The 21,850-nt window shown below is 45.7% G+C and overlaps 1 protein-coding gene across 3 annotated transcripts in view; it reads right to left on the bottom strand.

The window, feature by feature from the left end:
- Window positions 1-21,850, bottom strand: part of UNC5B (unc-5 netrin receptor B) — a 427,137-nt gene that overhangs the window by 51,813 nt on the left and 353,474 nt on the right. For all 3 annotated transcript variants that reach the window (XM_069610733.1, XM_069610732.1, XM_069610731.1), the window contains one exon: window positions 798-992. In XM_069610733.1, the coding sequence (XP_069466834.1) occupies window positions 798-992 (195 nt within the window). The remainder of the gene's footprint in view (window positions 1-797; window positions 993-21,850) is intronic.

Genomic DNA, 21,850 nt, shown 5'->3' on the forward strand with positions numbered 1-21,850 from the left:
AGTGTGGCAATACGAACTAGGTCGCCTTGAACAGTACATCACATTTGTTTCAGAAATGTATTTCTTTTGTATGAGCCAATGTACCGCACCTACCGTGGGGCACCAGACCAGCAGTGCGCAGGTTAATACATAGACACGGCATTTAAATAAGGATAATCTCTATTTGCTTGGCATCATTTACACTGAATATGAGCTCATAACCTCAGCCTCTCAAAGAATCTGACAAGCGGCATCTGAGAAGTGCGTGCACCTCATACGTTCATTTACGTTTCCTTTGCTTTTGAGCAGCTGGGGTTGCTCCTATTGTTCTGATACTTATGTACAATACATTAACTTGGCCTCTGTACTTGTGTACGATGCAATTCATCGATGTTTTAATCAAATCAACAAACATGTGTGTAAATTAAAAAATAGATGCACCAATGGCGTAAGGAAAATAATGTTTGCCTTTAGTGTTCTCGCTCGTCTTTCATCGAGTGCAGAGGGCATTAACTGATGCAACATAACAGAGACCATCACACACATTTGAAAAGGCCTGGTTCTGTATGGTTTCCCCATTAGCATCCCGTGGCGCTTACACTGCCGCTTTGTCTGCTATTTTAATGTTGGATACCTTCTGAATAGAAATGTACAAATAGCCAAGGAAAGAAATAACGGAATGGCGTACAAATAAGGTTGAAAGCAGGTGCACACCCACACTCTTCGCCTTGATCAAGGGCCATCGAGAGGGTTGCTTCTGAGATGCTGACTGATGACTTGCCAAGGCAAGAGCGTGCAGTGGAAGATGTTTCCCTTACCGTGCCTAGAGGTCTTGAAGTTGACTGGGTGGAAGCCGCCAGTCAAAGCAGCAGAGGAGTCTGTGATGTCCGTGTCAAACTCCCTGCAGCTGCGGCGGTAAACTACCACTCCGACGACCATTAACAGAATGATAAATATGAACACAGCCACGACCAGTCCCGCGTAGAGAGCCACATCCCCCGTTGCATCCAAGACTAAGGGACAGCGAGGAAGAGAGAGACAGGGATAAGCTATAAGTATGGGAAGCAGGGCACTAAGAACATCAACACCATAAAGTCAGAACAAGCAGCAACGCATCATCAACAACCTAGAGATGTTAAGCGTATTAGAGGTCTGAGTTCTACCACTGTGTGCAGCTATTTAGTTGTGGACTTACATGTCCCAGGATGCTCATGTATCCTGATCTGGAATATGTTATCTCAGAAATACATTGCTGAGTTTCTTATTTTAGTCCCTTTAAAAACTCAATGTCAAACCCTTGTCCTCATATTCATTTCACGTTCAGGGGACAGCCCTAGTTCAGTGGCATATCCTTTCACAAGGCAGACTCATGGTAAGAAGCTTCTGTAAAGTTTTCTCTGCCTCTCATGCACTACTGTGTTGCCTATCAAGTCACAGAGCACTAAATATAATTGGAAGAGATGAGGAAGTCCTTTAATCCTAAATATATTCTAAAGAAACAAAACGAACACATATCACATAATCACCTTTGCAAATAGCTTTTGAACGCTTGCATGAAAAATTTTGAAAATATTCCCAAGTAATATTAATAGGTATCCTGTCCACTGAAAATGTCATGATTTTTCAGGGCAGCTTCATATTTAAATAAAGTGTTACTCTGATCGCGTTTTGAACAGTTTTTAATGTGGTGTTTTACCATAAGAAAACACAAGGTTTTTTCCAGCCTAAATATCTCACAATTGCCTGATTAGATTTTCATAATTTTTGACATTCACCTAAATCTCATCAGGAATTGGTGCACTGGATAACAACATTTTAAAATCGACTAGCCCAATTTCGAAGTCCTCCTCCAGATCATAGCAACAGAGCAAAGCAATGGGTATGCAACCATTACAATGCTTGTATGTTTGCTATATGTGAGGTGAACTGTTTTATGTATAACTTTACAAGCCCAAGACCAAAATCTCTCAAGGATGCAACAACCACATACGCGTTTCACTTTCAAATACATCTTCATGTCATTTGTGCCAAATCTCGCGAGGTCCTCACCGCTTCACCACTGCCATTTCTCCTCATGTGGCCGGGGGAAGGCAGAAGGTACCTGTCTCTGTACCACCCTGGGAGTGGCTATCTGTGGGAAGAACCACATGAGGGAAGACAGCCATCAGGGAGGCAGCGTAGACTTGCTAGGTCAAGGCAGGCATTTCCCTGTTTCTTTAGCCTCTGGTAACAGGCACTTGCCTTCCCATTCCTGTATGGCATACTGTAGAGTGTGTGTAGAACCTCCCATCATGACCAATCACCAGCTGTATTTACATTTCACTTTGTTTGATAACACTGAGATAAGGAAGAAGACTGGGGTAATGAAGATCCCCAGAAACGGAAAGCAAACGCTGTTGTTGGAAAAGGTTAGCAGGTGTGGGGACACTTAAATGCACCACACCTGGAGAGGAGGAGTGTCAGGTCTGCATTTTGATTTGACCTGTATTTTGATTCATGTTAGTCTAATTGGGAGCTACACTCATTGTCAAATTGGGAGCTACACTTCTTCTCACACGCACATGGTCTATGTTTAAATCTCATTTGGTTTGGCCCTTAACCATACTGTTTGTAGATGGAGAGTTCCCCATTACAACATGGCAGTGATGAATCTGGCAATTGATTGGTGGAGTGGGCTGGAAGCTGATTGGAGGTCTTGGGTCCAGGGAATTGAAATGGCATTCTTAACTGCCTTTCATTGTCATTCCCAAGCAGGAAGGTCCTGTGTTTATCAAGCTTCAATTTTAAGGCCTTTCAGGAAGATTTTGAGCTGAGACCAGCAGGAGAAAACCAGAGACAAGTCATTCGTGGGACAATACAACCAGGGACTTTAGTGATCATTTGTTTAAGTTAGCTTAATCCTTTTTAAAGAGTTAGTTTAGGTATTTAGTTAGATTGAGTGGAAACAAATTATATGCAATGTACGCAGAACATTTGATTGATTCAAAGCCTTTCCGGTTGAATCAACATCCTTGCGCATGACTGTTTATTGTCTTTTGATGTTTGTACCATTCCACATGTGCGAGAAGATAGTGTTTTGTGGACTTGATGGCTTTCAGTCTGTGCGGCTTCCCTTTATTCACGCGTGTGTGAAGCGAGATTAGTATTCAGATCGCATAGCTCTTTTGGAGCCATTTGTTGAGAAACATCTATTTTACTTTTTGAAGTCCAGCTTCTGTGGATTAAAACATCAGGACCAGACAAGGAGCGACTCAATTCTCTGTTGGGTGTCCTGACCCACGTTTAAGCTATCATGCTGCAACATTTGGTGCTGTGGGCTTAGAAAATTCAAGATGGCGGAAAACCCACATGTGCGCTGAAATCCAGGAAAGCTGCGCAGTTTGTGCGCACACTAAAATGGTTGCCTCACTTGCCACCCACCAGTGCGAGAATGAAAGGCCGGGTTGCCATGAGGGAAATGGGTTGCCAAAGGAAAAACAGTAGCGCCGGTTAGCTTCAAAGCGCTTTAAAACCACCATTGGACTACCCGCACAGTAGTCTGAAACCATTGGGAGTGGCAATGCTGATTGCCAAAAGCAAACCCATAACTGTTGGGAATTCATTTTCTTAAATCCCAAAAATGGGTGCAGTACCAGTACTCACCACTATCCAAAAGCCGGCAGTTTAAAACCACCCTGTGTTTCTCTGAAGGCAAGCCAAAGTGCCTATTTCAAACATTGCAATATGTGCAAAATATTTACTGAACACCAGCAGACATTTGGCAGAATGGAGTGTTGTGTGCCTACAAAATCTGGGAAATGAAGATCATAAGACAAGGTTTATAACAAGACTGGCTGCGCTGTGGATTTCAGCAGTTTAAGTTGCACTGGATTGAAAGACACTAAAAAAAAATCTAAATGTTTAAATTGACTGAGTGACCTACTTTGGAGTGTCACATAGGCTGCAATTGTTTAAATGTCATAGTTTTAAACTTAGAATCAGCCTTCTAGCTGCATATGTAAAAATGTTTAGTTTTATTTGAATGCGGAAACTGGGGAACAAAAAGTGACATTTTATCTGAAACCCGGCTTAAGGAACTGAATTCTGCCTGGCAACTACCCCCATCAGGAGGGAAATTTGAGTCACCACTGTGTTCCCAGGCCAACCTTCCTTTTGCTGCCCACACTAAGGATATGCCATCTATCTGATAATTGAATTATCTGTGCTCTGCAGGAGAGTGAACAAAGCCCTCTTCACTCAGGCAAAGGTTTTTATTACCGCAGTCGTAAAATGTAGCTTCCTCTTGGCAAGAGCTGGGAGGGGCACTGCCTGTGAGAGCAAGCTGGCTTGGCAGAAACTGGAAAGACTGGTTTCTATACCATGTGACCTGGGAAACCACACCCCTTTGGAGCCAGAACATAACTTTAAAAAGATGAATAACTCATAGAGCGGACATGTGAAAATTTTATAAATGACACCATAATTCTTGTGATTTTTCTGCCCACATTTTAAGAGGTTTTTCGACCCGGTGGCGTGTTCAGGGGGGTGTCAGCGGAAAAGTGGATATAACTCTAAATGTATGCATGTTAAAAATCTGAAACTTCATCAGTTAATGTCCCTACTCCCTGGATTGAACTGATTACATTGATTGCATTTCTGAGAACTGTGTGCTTTCCTCCCATTTCCTTGCATTGCATAAAGAGGGGGGGAGGGGATTGCCAGAGAAAAGTGATTACATTGTTTTGTTGAAATCATATTGAGTATTTTCTATACTGCATTTCATTCATTCAACCTTGCATTTCCTTGAACCCTATAAAGCATTTTCTACCACATTATCCTTCTGTACCTATTTACCAGGGTGCTACCTTATCCATTTCATCTCAACTCCTTAGTAATTATAAAGAAGTGTGCTAGTGCCAGATTCTCCGTTGTTGATCTTTATCATATCAGATTAAGTGTGCTATTCAATTATTAATTTATTATAAAGCGTGATATATATATCTATTTAAATTATCAAATAAACCTTTTAAACTTGCAAAACAGAACTACTTCTTGGCTCAGTGGGGTCAGGGGGATTCCAAGAGAGGGGTGTTATATAGGGGTAGTCATCCAGAACGCATGAACTGGACCTAAAGATATATCAATAAGGGTTTTCATTCAGTATTCTAGACTAGGCGTTAACTTAGCTGTAGTGCTGAATTGAATCCTCTTACAAATTGGGGGCTCGAGCCGGACGTTTGGGTTAGAATACCATTTGTGCAGCTTAATACAGTGTGCTAACTGACGGGATACATACATCCAGTCGGATCACCACGCTGCATTACGCTGTGAAGCATTCCTCAAAAGGGACACTCCAAGAAAAGTTCTGTTCTGCAAAACTAAAATACTAACTTCTGTAAGTCAGGACAGAGACCAATCTCTAGAATGACGACCTTGGAGAGGTGAATGGACTCACCAGGACCAAACAGTCTGGTTGCAGGCCATCACGCAACAGGTCACTGAAACAGGGTCAGATATATATAGAGATCAGGGTCCATTACACGTGGCCCTGAGTGAACTATATATGGCTCCTAAGGCCAAAGATGAGCACGACAAGATTGTTAGGATAGCGGCATATTTATATTTATACATGGGAGCCATACAGAATAAATGTGCTGAAGGCCATGATCTGGCAAAAAGGCAACAGATGGCGTTAGAGAAGGCCCAATCTGATCTGGACTCTTCTGAGCAGAGGCTGCAGAGGAGCCAGGAGTCAGAAAATGACAGCAGACAGTACATCACTAAAATAAAGGAGGATATGGATGTGCTGCAAAAGGAAAAGTCAGAACAGGATACCAGATTTCTGGCCTTGCAGAAGGAACACCAAGAAGGTTTGGACTCCCTACTGCAAAGCCAGAAAAAGCTGGAGCAACAGCTAGACTTCAATAGGGCATGTGCTGAGCAGGTAGTCACCCTGCAAGGCCACCTAGATAGAGTGAAGGAGGAGAGCAATAAACTGATTCTGAAAGACCTGGATACCCAGGCAGAGTTTGATCAGGAGCGCCAGAAAGCTGGTGCCTTCCAAAGGCAAAGGGACGACCTGGCGGCACAAATGCAGGCTCTTAGTCAGGAAAGAGACGCCTTAGGCCAGGAAGTCTGCCATTTAAAAAGAAAAATGGAAGAAAATCACCTGGCCCACCAGGGGCTGGGTTACCTCCAAAAAGAAAACCAGAACTTGGTAGAGCACACCAGAAGGGTGGAGGATGCTCTAGCAAGAAAGGAGCAGGCCAATAGGGACATTGCCCAGGAGGTAACCCTCCTGCAGCAAAGACTGGCCCAGTTCTCCAGGACCAATCAGGAAACACAGAGAGAGAATGAAGCTCTCTGCCAGCACAATGATAGGCTCCAACAGCAGGTAGCGATGCAGGAGAGACTGATAGAGTCGAGTAAGGCCTTAACTGAGGAACTGAAGGCACAAATGCAGGCTCTTGCATTGCAACAGGGAGCAGGGGCGGATAGAGATGAGGTCCGCTGGGAAAGAGAGATTCCTGACCATAACCGCAGGAGCCCTAACACCAGGGGCCTTCATCTCCCCCAGTCCCTGGACTCTACCACCCCCATGTCCCCTGGCGCACATGAGCACAGGGCCGCAGGGATGGCAGATCACTATCCAGCTAAGAGTATGGGGCTCATAGGCCAGTACCACTCAGGAATGGAGGGGTGGGCATCAGGGTATGGGCAACCAAGTACAGTACAGTTCAATGGGGAACCCCAGGAGAGTAGGCCCATTAAGGGCATCCTGAAAACCTCTGCCCAGTTAGGTCAGTGGAGGGGGTACCCATCAAATCCTGGCAGCAAGGAGGAATCTGAAGACTCCTCTGAACTGCGCAGGACACAGGAGACCAGGTCCCCACATTCTGCCAGCCATTCCCAGGCTCGCAGAATCCGGGAAAACCTGGAAGAACAGACGGGAACCTCTGGGAGCAGTGCCTCTGAGTCCGAGGAAGAATGGACAAGGGTTACCCGAACCAAAAAGGCCAATAAGGCAAAAAGGGCCTTGCTTAAGGACCCCTTAAAGCAGATTAAGGCGATCAGGAGCGTCATCACGCCTTACCATAAGAACGCTAAGTATTCTGTTTGGGAGCACTTAGAGTTGTTTGAACAAATGATGGAGACTTTCCATTTGAAGGACAGCCAAAGCTGTATTCAATATGTAAAGTGGACATTCTCCCCGGAATACTCCAGTTTCTTTGCGGGGCTGGAGGACCAAAATCATTTAAGATGGTCCACATATAAGGCGGCCATCCTGAAACATTTTTCTGTTCACAGAAATCCTCAAGAGGCTCGCAAGGCGGCCTACAATTTGCAATGTGGGGAGGATCAGGCCCCACGAGAATTTGTGCAGGAGTTAAAGCGTGCTTTTGCGCAAACCACCAGAAGGGTGCGCACAGATAGTAGAGAGTTTGTCAATACATTTTTCCATGCCTTGCCCAAATATATAATGACCCAGCTCGTGAGAGATTTTCATGAGAAAAGATCTTTAGACTGGGTCATTGAACAGGCTACCCGGATCTATGAGGTGCAGAAGCCCATAGAAAATAAAAGCAATGCCCAGAAAAACCCCAAAGCCAACAGCACCCCTGCTGCTGTCAAGGTGGCAGAGGTAAAGGTCACCCCCGTTTTGGATCTGGAGATGGGGGGGCCTAAAAACCTACCTGCACCTAATAATGCTAGGCCCAGAAGGTCCTCGGGCCAGTCACAGACAGGGAGCCAGGGAGGCAGCCCCACAAATGGGGTCCCTCGCTCTCCTGATTATGTAAGTCCCCGTTACAAGGGAAACAGACCCATCCTGGGTTATGTGTGGACTCCTCCAGCCCAAGGGGGGGGATCCAGCCAAGCACCTAACCCAGGGAACTTCCCTCCTAACTTCCCACCGGAGGGCAGAAACTCTCCAAATCCTGGGCAGAACTTTTTCCCCAGGTATCCACCCAACTTTCAGCCCCAAAACCATCCATCCTTCTTTCCCCAATTCCCTGAGCCCAGACCACTGAATCCGGGAGAGGGGAGGCCAAGGGTGGAGGGGTACCCAAATCTTCCCAACCCGGGGTATTACCAGAGGAGGGATAGCTACCCTTCCCGGGATCAGCCCAGGGGAGAAAACAGGGCCCCGTATCAGCCTGAGCGGGTTTCCCAGTTAGAGCGCCAGGTTCAAAACATGGCGCGGGATATGGGTCATATACTGAGGGCGCAGCAGAACCCTCAGATCAGCATGCCGGCGCAGAACGCACCCAACTCTGGACCTGGTGCTCCAGAACAATGACGGGGGCAGCACCCCGATAACTCACCGGTTCCCAGGGAGGAGGCACAAGGGGAAGGGGGTGTAAAGCCTTGGAGGAAGCTTCCTTCCTCACTTGTAAACAGCCCCTGGAAACCCAGGAACCGGAAACCAAATCTCTTGCCCCTGAAAGTCTGCCTCCTAAGGAGCAGAGGGGGGGTAGGAGAAACAAAAGACCCAAACAGACTCAGTTTGAGGAGGAGGTACAGATCTTCCAATTTGAGGGAGAGGGATCCTCAGAGGATCCTGGGAAAAGGATCTTCTCCTTCAGAGAGGGGGGAACTCCTCCCAAAGAAAAATGGGTCCCTAGGGATGCAAATCCAGATTGGGGAGATGTGGAGACTGAGCTACCGCCGCCCACCATCTCATCCCAGAACCAACAGCAAGAAAATCCCCTGGTTCAAACCTATCCTGGTGACTGCCTCCAAAAAGGGGGGGGCGGCCCAGAACCGGAGCCAGGGGAACCCACAATGGCTCTGATCTCCAGTTGCCAAATTTTTCTTTCAGATTCCCAAGGCTCTCCACAGGATTCTGCCCAAATCTCTTCGCTAGCGATATCCAAAACCAGAAAATTAGCCCACCAGTTGTCCAAAAATGTACACTATCTGTGCCCCCTTGAGGAGAAGGAGGGAAGATATTATGCCCCGGTACGAGTACAGGGGCAGGGTACAATCTCGGCACTGGTGGACACTGGATCTCAAGCTACCCTTCTTTCCAGAAGGGCCTTTGATGAACTGAATGCAGGAAGGGGAGAGGATTACCAAATTCCTCTCACCTCTCTTCCTGGACAACTGCAGAACTTTGACGGGATGGAAATTCCCGTTGAGGGGACTGCAGACTTGGACATTAAGATCGGGCGACACAAGTTGAAACACCCAGTCATAGTTGTGACCCCAGAGGGCACCCCTTGTTTACTAGGGAATGACCTCCTGAGAAGGTTGTCACCCCTAATAGATTGTGTAAACAAGGTCCTCTGGACCCAGACTAGCCGACCAATAAAATTAAAACAGAGTGTCAACCATGTTAGTTTAAACGGCACATGCCACATGGTTGAACAAAAATCTGACCAAGTAGAATTTCACTTCCAGAACAACCAAATTCCAGACGTGACAGTAATAGCAGTAGGACAACAGACTGGTGATGGGGGGTCCTCTCTATTTCTGAAAATCAACCTTCCTTCCAGTCTAAAGTGGTATTCCACGCTGGAAGGAAACACTCTGAAATTCTATACCAATCCACAATCTGAAACTCCCACTCCTATAGTCCAGAAAGATGTGAAATCAGCTCAAAGCCTGGCTGATATTCAGCAAATTGAAGAGCAGTTGTTCATCCCTGTTCAGTTAAATGATGGGAAGGACTCTGTTCTCGCTCGAGTGTGTGTAAACAACGGTAAGAGCTTCATCAGCGAAGCCATGTTCCGCCAACTCCCAAAAGATCCAGCCATTCCCACCTTCAAACTGATAGACAAATGGGAAATGGACCTGGAAGCACCTAATTCCAAACATCTCCTGCCAAGCAGGTGCATGCTCAAAATCTCCATTGGCAACAAGAGCATAGTCCACAATTGTTGGGTCGTGCGAGACGTCACTGCCGCCTTTTACTTAGGCAGTGACATTCTCAATCGCTTTGCCATTAGTTTGGACCTAATAAACTTCAAAGCTTGGTCCCGATTAGCGGATAATCCCATGGGCTTTGATGATCCAGAAAAAGCATTTAGGTCAGCTCAATTGCTACCTTATGCAGTTGAAATTCAGGTTAAAGAGGAAGTCACCATCCCAGAAAGGACCCGACAATTCTCCCTGGAAGTGAAAGTTAAAAGGGGACAAGAGTTGAAAAACCCTGATGCTTACATACATCTAAATGCGTCTCTCCAACAGCAAGGGTTGGGGGTAAACCCAACTCCATTAGTCAACATAGAACATGACACCATTCCAATAGAGGTGGATAACAGCGACTTAAAGAGTATTACTCTAGCCGCAGGCACCATTATTGGAATGGCGGTTGATGACCGACATTTTTCCATTGATTTAGGTAATGAACTGTTAGGACCAATCCCCAAGGACTGTTTTGACAGTGACAGTGAGGACAACACAACACCAGACAGGATTTTTACCCGGCATGGGGGGAACTTCCTGGTGTACACTTCCTGCCCCTATGGTAAGGAAGATGTGACTTGTGACTTCAGGAGGGATGAGGTGATTTTCCAGGTCCATGAGGGCTGCCTTTCCCACCTGAAGCCTCCGGTCCAAATCAGCACTCTAACCAGGGACTTCTCCACCCAGCTGGAGGAGGCCGCTGAAATAGCCAAACCAGAAGTCTTTCCAGGCTTCAGGCAGATGGTGGAAGAGAGAGTCAACCTAGCTGATGCCTGTGTGACTCTGGAACAAAAGCAAAAGTTGAAACAAGTTTTCTTGGATTTCCAAGATCTCTTTGCGGTAGACTCATATGACTGTGGTCGCACTGACATCCACACAACAACAATCCCCACGGACCCTGGCATGACTCCTGTGTTTGTGAAGCAATATCGCTTGCCTCTCGCATCAATGGAGTCCCTTACTGAAATAATTAAGAACCTTGAGTCCCGGGGAATAATCCGTCCAGTCCACAACACCTTCAATAATCCGGTGCTGGGAATATTGAAGCCAAACGGCCAGTGGAGACTCTGTGCCGACCTCAGGGAGCTCAACAAACGGGTCCATACTTCCCGATGGCCTCTGCCCTACATTGACCAAGGGCTGGCCCAGATCCAGGGGTCACAGGTATTCACTGCAATAGACCTGACCAATGGATACTGGACTGTGCCTGTCAGTAGGGAGGACCAATACAAACTGGCTTTTACCTTTGGGGGCCAGCAGTACACATGGACCCGGACTCCCTTCGGATACCTCAACTCCGGCAATGAATTCAACATTTTTCTACACAAGGCCATGCCCGACTTGGGTGCAAGGGGTAACCTGGCTTATGTAGATGATGTCCTCATCAAAAGCTCAACTGTTGAGGAACACATAGCGGAGATCCGTTATGTTCTGACACAGTTGAGGGCCGCCGGAGAAAAACTTTCCTTTCAGAAAGCACAGTGGTGTAAAACCCGTGTTAACTTCTTGGGGCATGAGATTACTCCTCAGGGTCTTTGTCCCCAGGAAAAGAAAGTGGAAGCACTTCAGAAACTGAAAGACCCCACAACTCTGCGGGAACTAAGGAGCCTCCTTGGACTGACTAATTACAGCAGAAAGCTCATTGAGGGCTACGCAGAGATCACCAGACCCCTGATTCATCTCCTGAAGGGGGGGGTCAAGTGGGAATGGGGTCCAGAACAAGCCGAGGCAGTAAAACAACTCAAAAGAAGCCTCTCACAAGCGCCTTGCCTAGCTTACCCGGTCAGAAACAAGGAGTTCTTCCTGGAGACAGGGTTCTCTAATACGTGCTTGACGGCAGTATTATATCAAAAGCATGACAAGGTCAATAAAGTAATCTCCTATGCGAGCAAAACTTTATCCTCTGTGGAGGAAAAATTCAACGATTGTGAGAAGGCACTCCTGGCGACGGTGTGGGCATTGAAGAATTACCGCCCGTTTATCCAGGGGGAGCACATCATAGTGGAGACTCCACACCAGCCTCTGCAATATCTCCAAAGTGACAGAATCCGGGCCGGAAATGTGAGTAATTCCCGAATTACTTCCTGGATTCTGTCAATGCAAGGCTTTCCTGTGGAGGTCAGATATGGCCAAAACAAGAAGAGTCCCCTCGCGCAAGGTCTGGCTGACTTGCATGATTGTGCCAGAGAAAACTGTCTCGAGGACGAAAGTCTGAAAATCAAGGACAACATGGAGGCATACCTTAATTCCCCCCACAAAGTCTTTGAAGAAGACAAGTGTGAGGGAATGCCCACTGTGTATGTGGATGGATGCTCTTACCATGTTGACAACAACGGGGAGAAAGAACTGGTGGCCGGCGTAGGGAATGCATGGGTGAATGAGTCCCCAGAACCCTCCGCTGGATACAAAATTGGTCCCCGAAGTAGTCAGGTGGCAGAATTGATGGCTGTGCATCAGGCCATCCTCTCTGCTGTCCAGCATCACCTCCACGAACTGGTCATAATCACAGATTCGGATTATGTACGGAACGGGTTTGTGGAGCACCTGGTTAATTGGAAAACCAGAGGCATGTTATGTGCTAACAACAAACCCTTGAAACATGGGAAGTTGATCCAAAACATTGATGATCTGGTCACATCGAATGGGATGACCATTTACTGGAAAAAGATCAAGGGTCATTCCAAAGTAGAGGGACCAGACAAAACTGGAAATGACTTAGCTGATCAGCTGGCCAAAACCGGGGCCATCCAAGGGGATCTAATTGAGATTGAGTCCCTGTTGGGGGAAATCCAGGTCACTGCCATCACTAGGTCCCAGACAAATGCTCACAACGACCTTTCAATTGCACAATGGAGTAAGGAGACCCCTGATGCTGATTTGATTACTGCTCAGAAGGGGGATCCAATTATTGGTAAATTTTACCAGCACCTTGAGGACCCTGAGAACTTTCCCCTGACGGATACCGATTACATTGGGAAAGAGGACCTAAGAGTGTTGATGAAATGTCCAAAAATGTTCCGAATCCAAGACGGTTTGTTGGTAAGGAAATCCAAAGCTGGCCACGATCAGTGGGTGGTTCCTACCTCATTCCGAAGCCTGATGTTAAGTCACGCCCATGATGCGGCCACCGCCGGTCATAGGGGGTTTCACACAACACTGGAAATCTTAAGAGAGGTTGCATACTGGCCACACATGGGCCAGGACCTCAACCAATATTTGAAGGGTTGTCTTGTGTGTGCACAATTTCAGCCGACATCCCTCACACACCGGGCACCTTTACAAAAGCGGGGGATGACCCTGCCATGGTCAGATTTACAAATCGACTTTGTAGGCCCTGTGATTCGCTCGGCTAGGGGGAATAAGTACATGTTGACTGTGACATGCTTGTTTACCAAGTGGGTGGAATGTCTCCCAGCCCCAAACTGCAAGGCAGAAACTGCAGCTGCCTTGATGATTAACCACATCTTTTCCCGTTTTGGTCTACCTCAAAGGATTGAGTCAGACAGAGGTAGCCACTTCACCAGTGAAGTAATGACAAAGATGTGGGAGATACTGGGGGTCAAAAGGAAGTTGCATATTGCTTATCGGCCAGCTTCTTCGGGGGCAGTAGAGAGATATAACCGGACAATTGTGAGCATATTAAAGAAGTTTGTGGCAGATTCTGGGCCAAGTTGGGATATCCGATTACCTCTGGTCCTAATGGCTATCAGATCTACCCCTTCATCTGCAACCAAAATGTCACCATTTGAGTTGATGACTGGGCGCAAGATGGTGCTTCCTCAGCATTTGCTCTACAGGACCCAAGAGCAGACACTGATAAATGCCTCCACTACTCATGAGTATGTAGAGAATTTAAGGAAACACCTCCAACATGCTTTTGCTTATGCTCAGCGGAATCTAGAAAGATCAGCTGATAGCATGAAGACCCACTATGACCTGAAAACTTCCAGGAAGGAATATCAGGTGGGGGACCGGGTCTATCTATACAACTTCCAAAGGAACCAGGCCAAGCAGCGCAAATTTTTGCCTACATGGAAAGGACCCTTTGAGATCGTCGATAAGATCTCCCCTGTGGCCTACAAGATCCGCATCCCCAAAGGCGGTTCGGCAGAGGGGGAAGACAAGTGGGTACACATAAACCAGTTGAAGTGTTGCCATCCCTGGCACACTCTGCAACAACTGGAGGAATCCTCTGGAATCCTAGCGGGTACTGTCTCAGACTAATTCAGTTCCAATCATAAAACATACCACATCTAGTCTCTAAAATATTGTGATTTGCATGAAACTGTCTCTTAGTTATACTGTTTTTTTTATCAAAGTAAGAATGTAATGTTTCGTCATGATGAAATGCATATGCTGTCCCACCATCTCAACAGTGGTGGAAAAACGTCTATGAGTAGGTATTGCCGCTCTTCCTTTGTCGTCCTAGGAGAAAGAAGACCTTGAGACTGGCCAAGGAGGATGATCCGGAGACCGGGAACGAAGATCCAATGGGCCCAGTGGACCGCCCAATACTCCCATCAGGACTGGCGAGGAGAACCGATCGATCAGTACCGGATGGAGAAGAAGATGCTGAACTGTGCCATCTACAGAAGAGGAAGAAGATTATGCGGACAGACCGGTGCGTGGGTCAAAACCCATGGGCACGCGACTCCCCATCGACTCAAATTCAAAGTGCAGTCGCGTGGGGGGGGCTTGTTGGGTGTCCTGACCCACGTTTAAGCTATCATGCTGCAACATTTGGTGCTGTGGGCTTAGAAAATTCAAGATGGCGGAAAACCCACATGTGCGCTGAAATCCAGGAAAGCTGCGCAGTTTGTGCGCACACTAAAATGGTTGCCTCACTTGCCACCCACCAGTGCGAGAATGAAAGGCCGGGTTGCCATGAGGGAAATGGGTTGCCAAAGGAAAAACAGTAGCGCCGGTTAGCTTCAAAGCGCTTTAAAACCACCATTGGACTACCCGCACAGTAGTCTGAAACCATTGGGAGTGGCAATGCTGATTGCCAAAAGCCAACCCATAACTGTTGGGAATTCATTTTCTTAAATCCCAAAAATGGGTGCAGTACCAGTACTCACCACTATCCAAAAGCCGGCAGTTTAAAACCACCCTGTGTTTCTCTGAAGGCAAGCCAAAGTGCCTATTTCAAACATTGCAATATGTGCAAAATATTTACTGAACACCAGCAGACATTTGGCAGAATGGAGTGTTGTGTGCCTACAAAATCTGGGAAATGAAGATCATAAGACAAGGTTTATAACAAGACTGGCTGCGCTGTGGATTTCAGCAGTTTAAGTTGCACTGGATTGAAAGACACTAAAAAAAAATCTAAATGTTTAAATTGACTGAGTGACCTACTTTGGAGTGTCACATAGGTTGCAATTGTTTAAATGTCATAGTTTTAAACTTAGAATCAGCCTTCTAGCTGCATATGTAAAAATGTTTAGTTTTATTTGAATGCGGAAACTGGGGAACAAAAAGTGACATTTTATCTGAAACCCGGCTTAAGGAACTGAATTCTGCCTGGCAACTACCCCCATCAGGAGGGAAATTTGAGTCACCACTGTGTTCCCAGGCCAACCTTCCTTTTGCTGCCCACACTAAGGATATGCCATCTATCTGATAATTGAATTATCTGTGCTCTGCAGGAGAGTGAACAAAGCCCTCTTCACTCAGGCAAAGGTTTTTATTACCGCAGTCGTAAAATGTAGCTTCCTCTTGGCAAGAGCTGGGAGGGGCACTGCCTGTGAGAGCAAGCTGGCTTGGCAGAAACTGGAAAGACTGGTTTCTATACCATGTGACCTGGGAAACCACACCCCTTTGGAGCCAGAACATAACTTTAAAAAGATGAATAACTCATAGAGCGGACATGTGAAAATTTTATAAATGACACCATAATTCTTGTGATTTTTCTGCCCACATTTTAAGAGGTTTTTCGACCCGGTGGCGTGTTCAGGGGGGTGTCAGCGGAAAAGTGGATATAACTCTAAATGTATGCATGTTAAAAATCTGAAACTTCATCAGTTAATGTCCCTACTCCCTGGATTGAACTGATTACATTGATTGCATTTCTGAGAACTGTGTGCTTTCCTCCCATTTCCTTGCATTGCATAAAGAGGGGGGGAGGGGATTGCCAGAGAAAAGTGATTACATTGTTTTGTTGAAATCATATTGAGTATTTTCTATACTGCATTTCATTCATTCAACCTTGCATTTCCTTGAACCCTATAAAGCATTTTCTACCACATTATCCTTCTGTACCTATTTACCAGGGTGCTACCTTATCCATTTCATCTCAACTCCTTAGTAATTATAAAGAAGTGTGCTAGTGCCAGATTCTCCGTTGTTGATCTTTATCATATCAGATTAAGTGTGCTATTCAATTATTAATTTATTATAAAGCGTGATATATATATCTATTTAAATTATCAAATAAACCTTTTAAACTTGCAAAACAGAACTACTTCTTGGCTCAGTGGGGTCAGGGGGATTCCAAGAGAGGGGTGTTATATAGGGGTAGTCATCCAGAACGCATGAACTGGACCTAAAGATATATCAATAAGGGTTTTCATTCAGTATTCTAGACTAGGCGTTAACTTAGCTGTAGTGCTGAATTGAATCCTCTTACATCTCCCAATGTCTGTCGGGACACCGAAGGAGAGCAGGCTGCGGTGCATAGCAGAGAAGCTATTGGAAGTGCCGTCTGGGGAAGTCTAGATGCGGAAGGTTCACCACGCTGGTGTCATGGATAGCAGAAGCTGTCAGGTGAAGGAGGGGGCAAAGCAGGAACCAGAGACAACAGTGAGATGCAAAGGGCGCCCGCGGCAGCCAATAGAGACCGGTGAACTCAGAGAGCATGGGTGGGATGCCGGGGTGCTTCATGGGGATGCCGCGTACCGTTGATGAACCTGGTTAGCCCGAACAGAGGAACTGGGACCCCGGGGCAATTGAGCCAACAGATTAAGGGATTGCTGACCCAATATATGAAAAGTATAATTAAAGACTCTTAAAACTATATGAAAGAAATGGTGATTACTGATGAGAAGTACAAGCATGGGACCCACACCCAAATACTGAACCAATTAGGAAAGACCTGGCAGGAGAGTAAGCCAGGCATACAGCGAGTCTGGAACTGGTACCCAAACGACTCAACAAGAAGGTCTTGTCAGGAGAGTAAACAAGGCATACAGCAAGTCTGGTACACGCACCCAATCAAGATTGCTGAACTTGTAAAAGGGGGAAAGCAGTTCCTAAAATGTGTAGAATCTAGGCGAAGGGGGTCACCCTCCCTTTTGCTGTAAAGCCTGTAAACTGTGGAAAAGCTAATAAAGTTCAGGGGAAGAAGCATAACCCTGAATGTTGCGAATTGTGGAACTGTGAAATATGTGAACTGTGGAAAAGCTAAGAAATCTCAGGAGTAGATACACACTCCTTGAGCCCATGAGTTGCGGAATTGTGAAAATCTCAAGGAAAGGGTCATACTCCTTTAGATTGCGGAATGGGATAACCCCAAAGGAGGTCAAGAGAGAAATTGTATATCTTGAATTGATAAACTATAGGAAACTCCGGGGGAGAGTCACCCCCTCTTGAGATTGTGGATTATGGTAATGTGAAGAACATTGAAGACATAGAGAAATCCAGGGGAAGGGAAGACCCCCTTTAGATGGGAGAGCTTTGTTGCTTTCTTTTACATTTTCGAACATTATGTTGGAACTTTGGGAAGAAGCTGCAGGTGATCAGCCAAAAGACATTTTCCCCTTCAGGTTATACTGAGTTTAATGTGCAAGGGTCAGGTTAGGATTTTGGACACAGGAGGTAGAACTTTTTGCTTTGGACATTCTGACACAGACGTTCCTTAATTTTGTTGAGGCAGGGAAACTCCCCCTAGAGTTAGGGATAGGTGGGCTTTCCCCAACCCTCTCTTTCATTATATCAATACAAGTCTTTAACAATCCGCATACTGCCATTGTGTCCGCGTCTTACTCTTGATTGCTTACACATTCGATTGGTTTGATACTAATTTTGGCTGTCCATGAGGGATGAAACACTGCGTCAACCCTGTCAAGATGAAAACCTGTGACTGAGATTATACTGAGGTGGGAACAGGTGTGTTGACCAGCTACACAATTAACTAGTTGCTGTTGGTAGAAGAGTGTTATCTCCAAGATGGATTCACCTCACATCGTCATCCAATGTAATTTATTTGATTCATGATTTTATCCCCAAAAACCTTTCCCATTATGCCAAGGCACTAGAGTCTGCCTCATATAGGAGCTCTATATTTTTTTGAACACTTTGTAGTTCACAATTAAACACATATTCACAAAAGCCAAATGTTGACACTGATATCTGGATGAAAAGGTGGACAGCAATAGATGTACAGACTAGGGTCCTGAGCAGCTCTACACAGGAATTGAAATAGGTGGTTCACACACCACCATTCCCAAATGGGTGACTGCAGTAGAGCAGAAGGAATGTTACACCAATGCTAAAAACATCACTTCTAGAACCTGGAAGAGCGCCACCTTAACACATTGACCCTGTCACCCCAAAAAAGTGTGGCCTGAATGCTGAATGTGTTCCGAGAAAGAAGCAATTCTCTATTTAATTGTAATTCTAATGGGTTATTTAAAAGTGGTAGCAGAAAAGTCCTGTAATAGCTGCATCGTCTTCTTGGTTTCAGCCGTGTCTGTGCTTTAATTAAATTAAATGGCCAGGAGGTGCTAGCACCCTCAGCCAGCTGTGTTAGGGATGTGACCATGATAGATAAAGTGCTAGAATGGAGGCAGAAAAAGTGAGGGAGAGAAGATTAGAGGCAAGGGAAAAATGTTAGCTAGAAGGCAGACGACAGGTATAAGATATAGTGTTTGCGTGGGGGGTGGGGGGGTTGTCCCCAATGCACATTTATGAAACCACTGCACTACAATTTACATTTTGCTTTTCTTCATTAATTCACCACATTCTTAGTAGATGTAAAGCAAAGTGGTTGGCATCTGAGGCTCATATGTTTGAAAAGTTAGATATTTATTTATTTTTTGTGAGTGCAAGGCATAGAAGAAGAGAAAATAATCTGTTACAATTGTCATGAAAAATAATGCAATTGTCTCCACTGCAATCTATTATAGGGAATAACATTGACCAAATCATTATTTGATTGTTAAGTTACTATTTTACTGGTTTATTCTTTTGGAGTTATTTCCATGCAGGTGCTGTTAATGTGCAATATTTTGTAGAGGTCGAGATATATTCCAACTTTACACCCAAGAAACATTTGCAACAATGCAGCATCATAACATTCAAGACGGGTTTGGGAAAGTGGGACTTGGGTTTAGTTTAGGGGAGAAGGTGTATGATTAGGGAAGAGCTGTTCAAAGAAGTTGGTAGACCTAATGTGGAATAATGATGATGAGGGATGGTAGTGTGGAGAAGGGTGGGGTTTAAAGTCAGAGTAAAGAAGCAGGTTTCACTTGTAATGTAAAGTGGTCCTTGTGGCAGCCTTGTGTTGCTAAATCCTGTGTGAGATGTGGAAGGGAACGTTATGTGGAGTAGAGGGAAGATGTGAAACGTTCAAAAGTGTGCATTGAAAGAGCGAATTCTCTGTGTGTTTCTAGGTGACCTGTGGTGAGGGCACTTGTGGTTCCCTTCTAGAAACACCTACCCCAAATATAGCCATCCTGCTAGATTTGCTACTGATGGTGTCTCCTGTAAGAGAGAGGATGGGGTAAGGGTTGTTCTAAAGATGTGGGTCACAAGCTGGTTGGAGAGGTGTGTGTTTGGTGAGTTTGATTAGTGTCACTGTGTGCAAGGAAGTGGGTAACGCGTTCTCCTCCATTGTGTATCTAGTCAATATGTGCCGTGTAAGGCCAAACATAGAATGGGGTGCAGGCTAGTGAGGAGTGCAAACAGTCAAAAGACACAGCCGAGGAACAGGATCTCTGAGTTAACAGTCAATCACGGAGCAACATAGGCAGCAATCAAGGATTACCATGTGAACAACAATAGAGAGAGTGCAATGAGTATTTTGTTACCGCGGTTTATGGGAGGGGAATGGTCGGGTAACCTGTGATTCTAATTTGTAACACGATAAGTGGCAAGAAGAAAGAAATTGCAGGATGGAAGGCATTTGACACATACATATTATTTGGAAATTAAGATGAACATAAGGTAGGAGGAGTGCATCAAATTGGCATTGTAATGCTGCGGTTGCAATGTGGGGTATGGTTGGCTTTGTAAGTTGCTAGTAAAAAGTGCATGTATATTCCACAGTAAATTGCTCTTCTGTGTAAGGAAGCATGAGGTATCTTGCGTCCGAATATCTATGAGGTGTCAGTGGGAAATCAGAAGGAAGACCCATCCAGACAAATATAGTTTTTGGGCCTGAGTTCATACCCTAGCATACAATGGCCTGCTCTAATGTGCAAAGGGCAAACATCGTTACCTATAAACGCATACGCAGGACGATAAATAAAAAAGCCTGAAAAGGCATAACAAGGTACAGCATGGCCTCTTCCCCACATTCTTACCACTGGCCTCTTAATAGGCTATTGATAAGAATGCAGATAGGGGAGGGGCTGATGGGATGCTCCTGTCATTACCCTAATCAAACTCCCTGGCGTTCTGGGAGACATTATAGTTGTAGTTCACATAAAGGAGTGTCCGGTAAATGGAAAGTCCAGGCACTCAGTAAGCCATTCTTAGTATGTTGACCAGTAGGCTGAGATCCGTCCCAACCCTCTTTACGTAGCTATGGTGCTGTGACTTTGGCCCATCCTTGGTTGTTTTCCCATGCATTTGTCCCAGTGCCCCCACAAGGAGTGAAGCATGCAGGATGCCCTATGTGCAGGAATAAACTCCTGTCACACATAGCACGCAGTCCCAGGCCGCTTTCCAATGCACCCTCACATTCACTCAACCCCTGTTGAGGCAGCTCCCTAACCTTGGGTTCTGTGAGATAGCAGGGGAAGCATGCATGCAGAGAGCGGTTTATCGATATCCATAGTAAGGAATGACCTGCAGGGACTCCAATGAGTCAAAGTTCAAAGAATAGTCCTGCCTGATTGGCAGTGAGAGAAGGGGAGGAGCCGGGGCAAGATCACAAGAAAAACTGTGGATCTGGTAAATCGTTTAATTGTGATGGGATCAATGTGTTGGCCAGATACACAGGCTTGCTGATACAAAGTGCTTTATAAAGGATGCATAAGTACATACGATGTACATACATATTGGGAGCCAGTGGAACATGGATGTAGTGTGGAAGCCAACACTCATGTAAGCTGCCCAGTAACGTACGCACTGATTGTAGTTTTGCCTGTTATGTGTACTTTTACACATCACAAATCGATCAAACAAAAAGGCCCACAAACAGCCAAGTGAACTTATTGAGGTTGCTGTTATGCAATGAGTTGCACTGAATACCAATTTCTCAATGTTCGTGTATCTTTTCTCCTTGGCGACCTGGCACAGCAAAGGTGATCTGACTGCAGCTCCCATGCCCTGGTTCTGAAACTAGGCTGCATGAGTTTGCTGCTTAGTTCTTAACCCAGCCATCTGTCCTTTAAACCCTAGGGCCCGTGGTTTTGGCCGAAGCACTGGTTTTCAGAGCCCTTCGCCACTTATTTGTCTGCGTCAAAGTATCAGGGGGGGAGGCTTTGATTGTACAATCACGCAGGATCTAGGCTGCTCCTGTGGATCTTGGCAAATCTCGACGATAGCAGCAGCTGCGTTCACCTGAGGCCAGGATCCGGCCCTCGTGTCTGAAATGAAGCTGCTGATGTATCATGAGGAACATATGGGCATTTTCTATTGCAAGAAGGCCTTGCCAGAGTGGCATGTGTTTCTCGTGACTGCCTTCTCTGTTCGCTAACTCCTTATCTTTCCTTCCCTCTCCCATCCTCTTTTCCTCCCCCCTCACTACCTCTTATTTCCAGACTTACTTTCTCTGGTGTATTGCCTCTTACTCGGTACCTCTCTCCTAACCTCGCCC

Source organism: Ambystoma mexicanum, chromosome 8 (genome assembly GCF_040938575.1).
Source record: "Ambystoma mexicanum isolate Mex_15411 chromosome 8, UKY_AmexF1_1, whole genome shotgun sequence".
In the NCBI taxonomy this organism is placed as follows: domain Eukaryota; kingdom Metazoa; phylum Chordata; class Amphibia; order Caudata; family Ambystomatidae; genus Ambystoma; species Ambystoma mexicanum.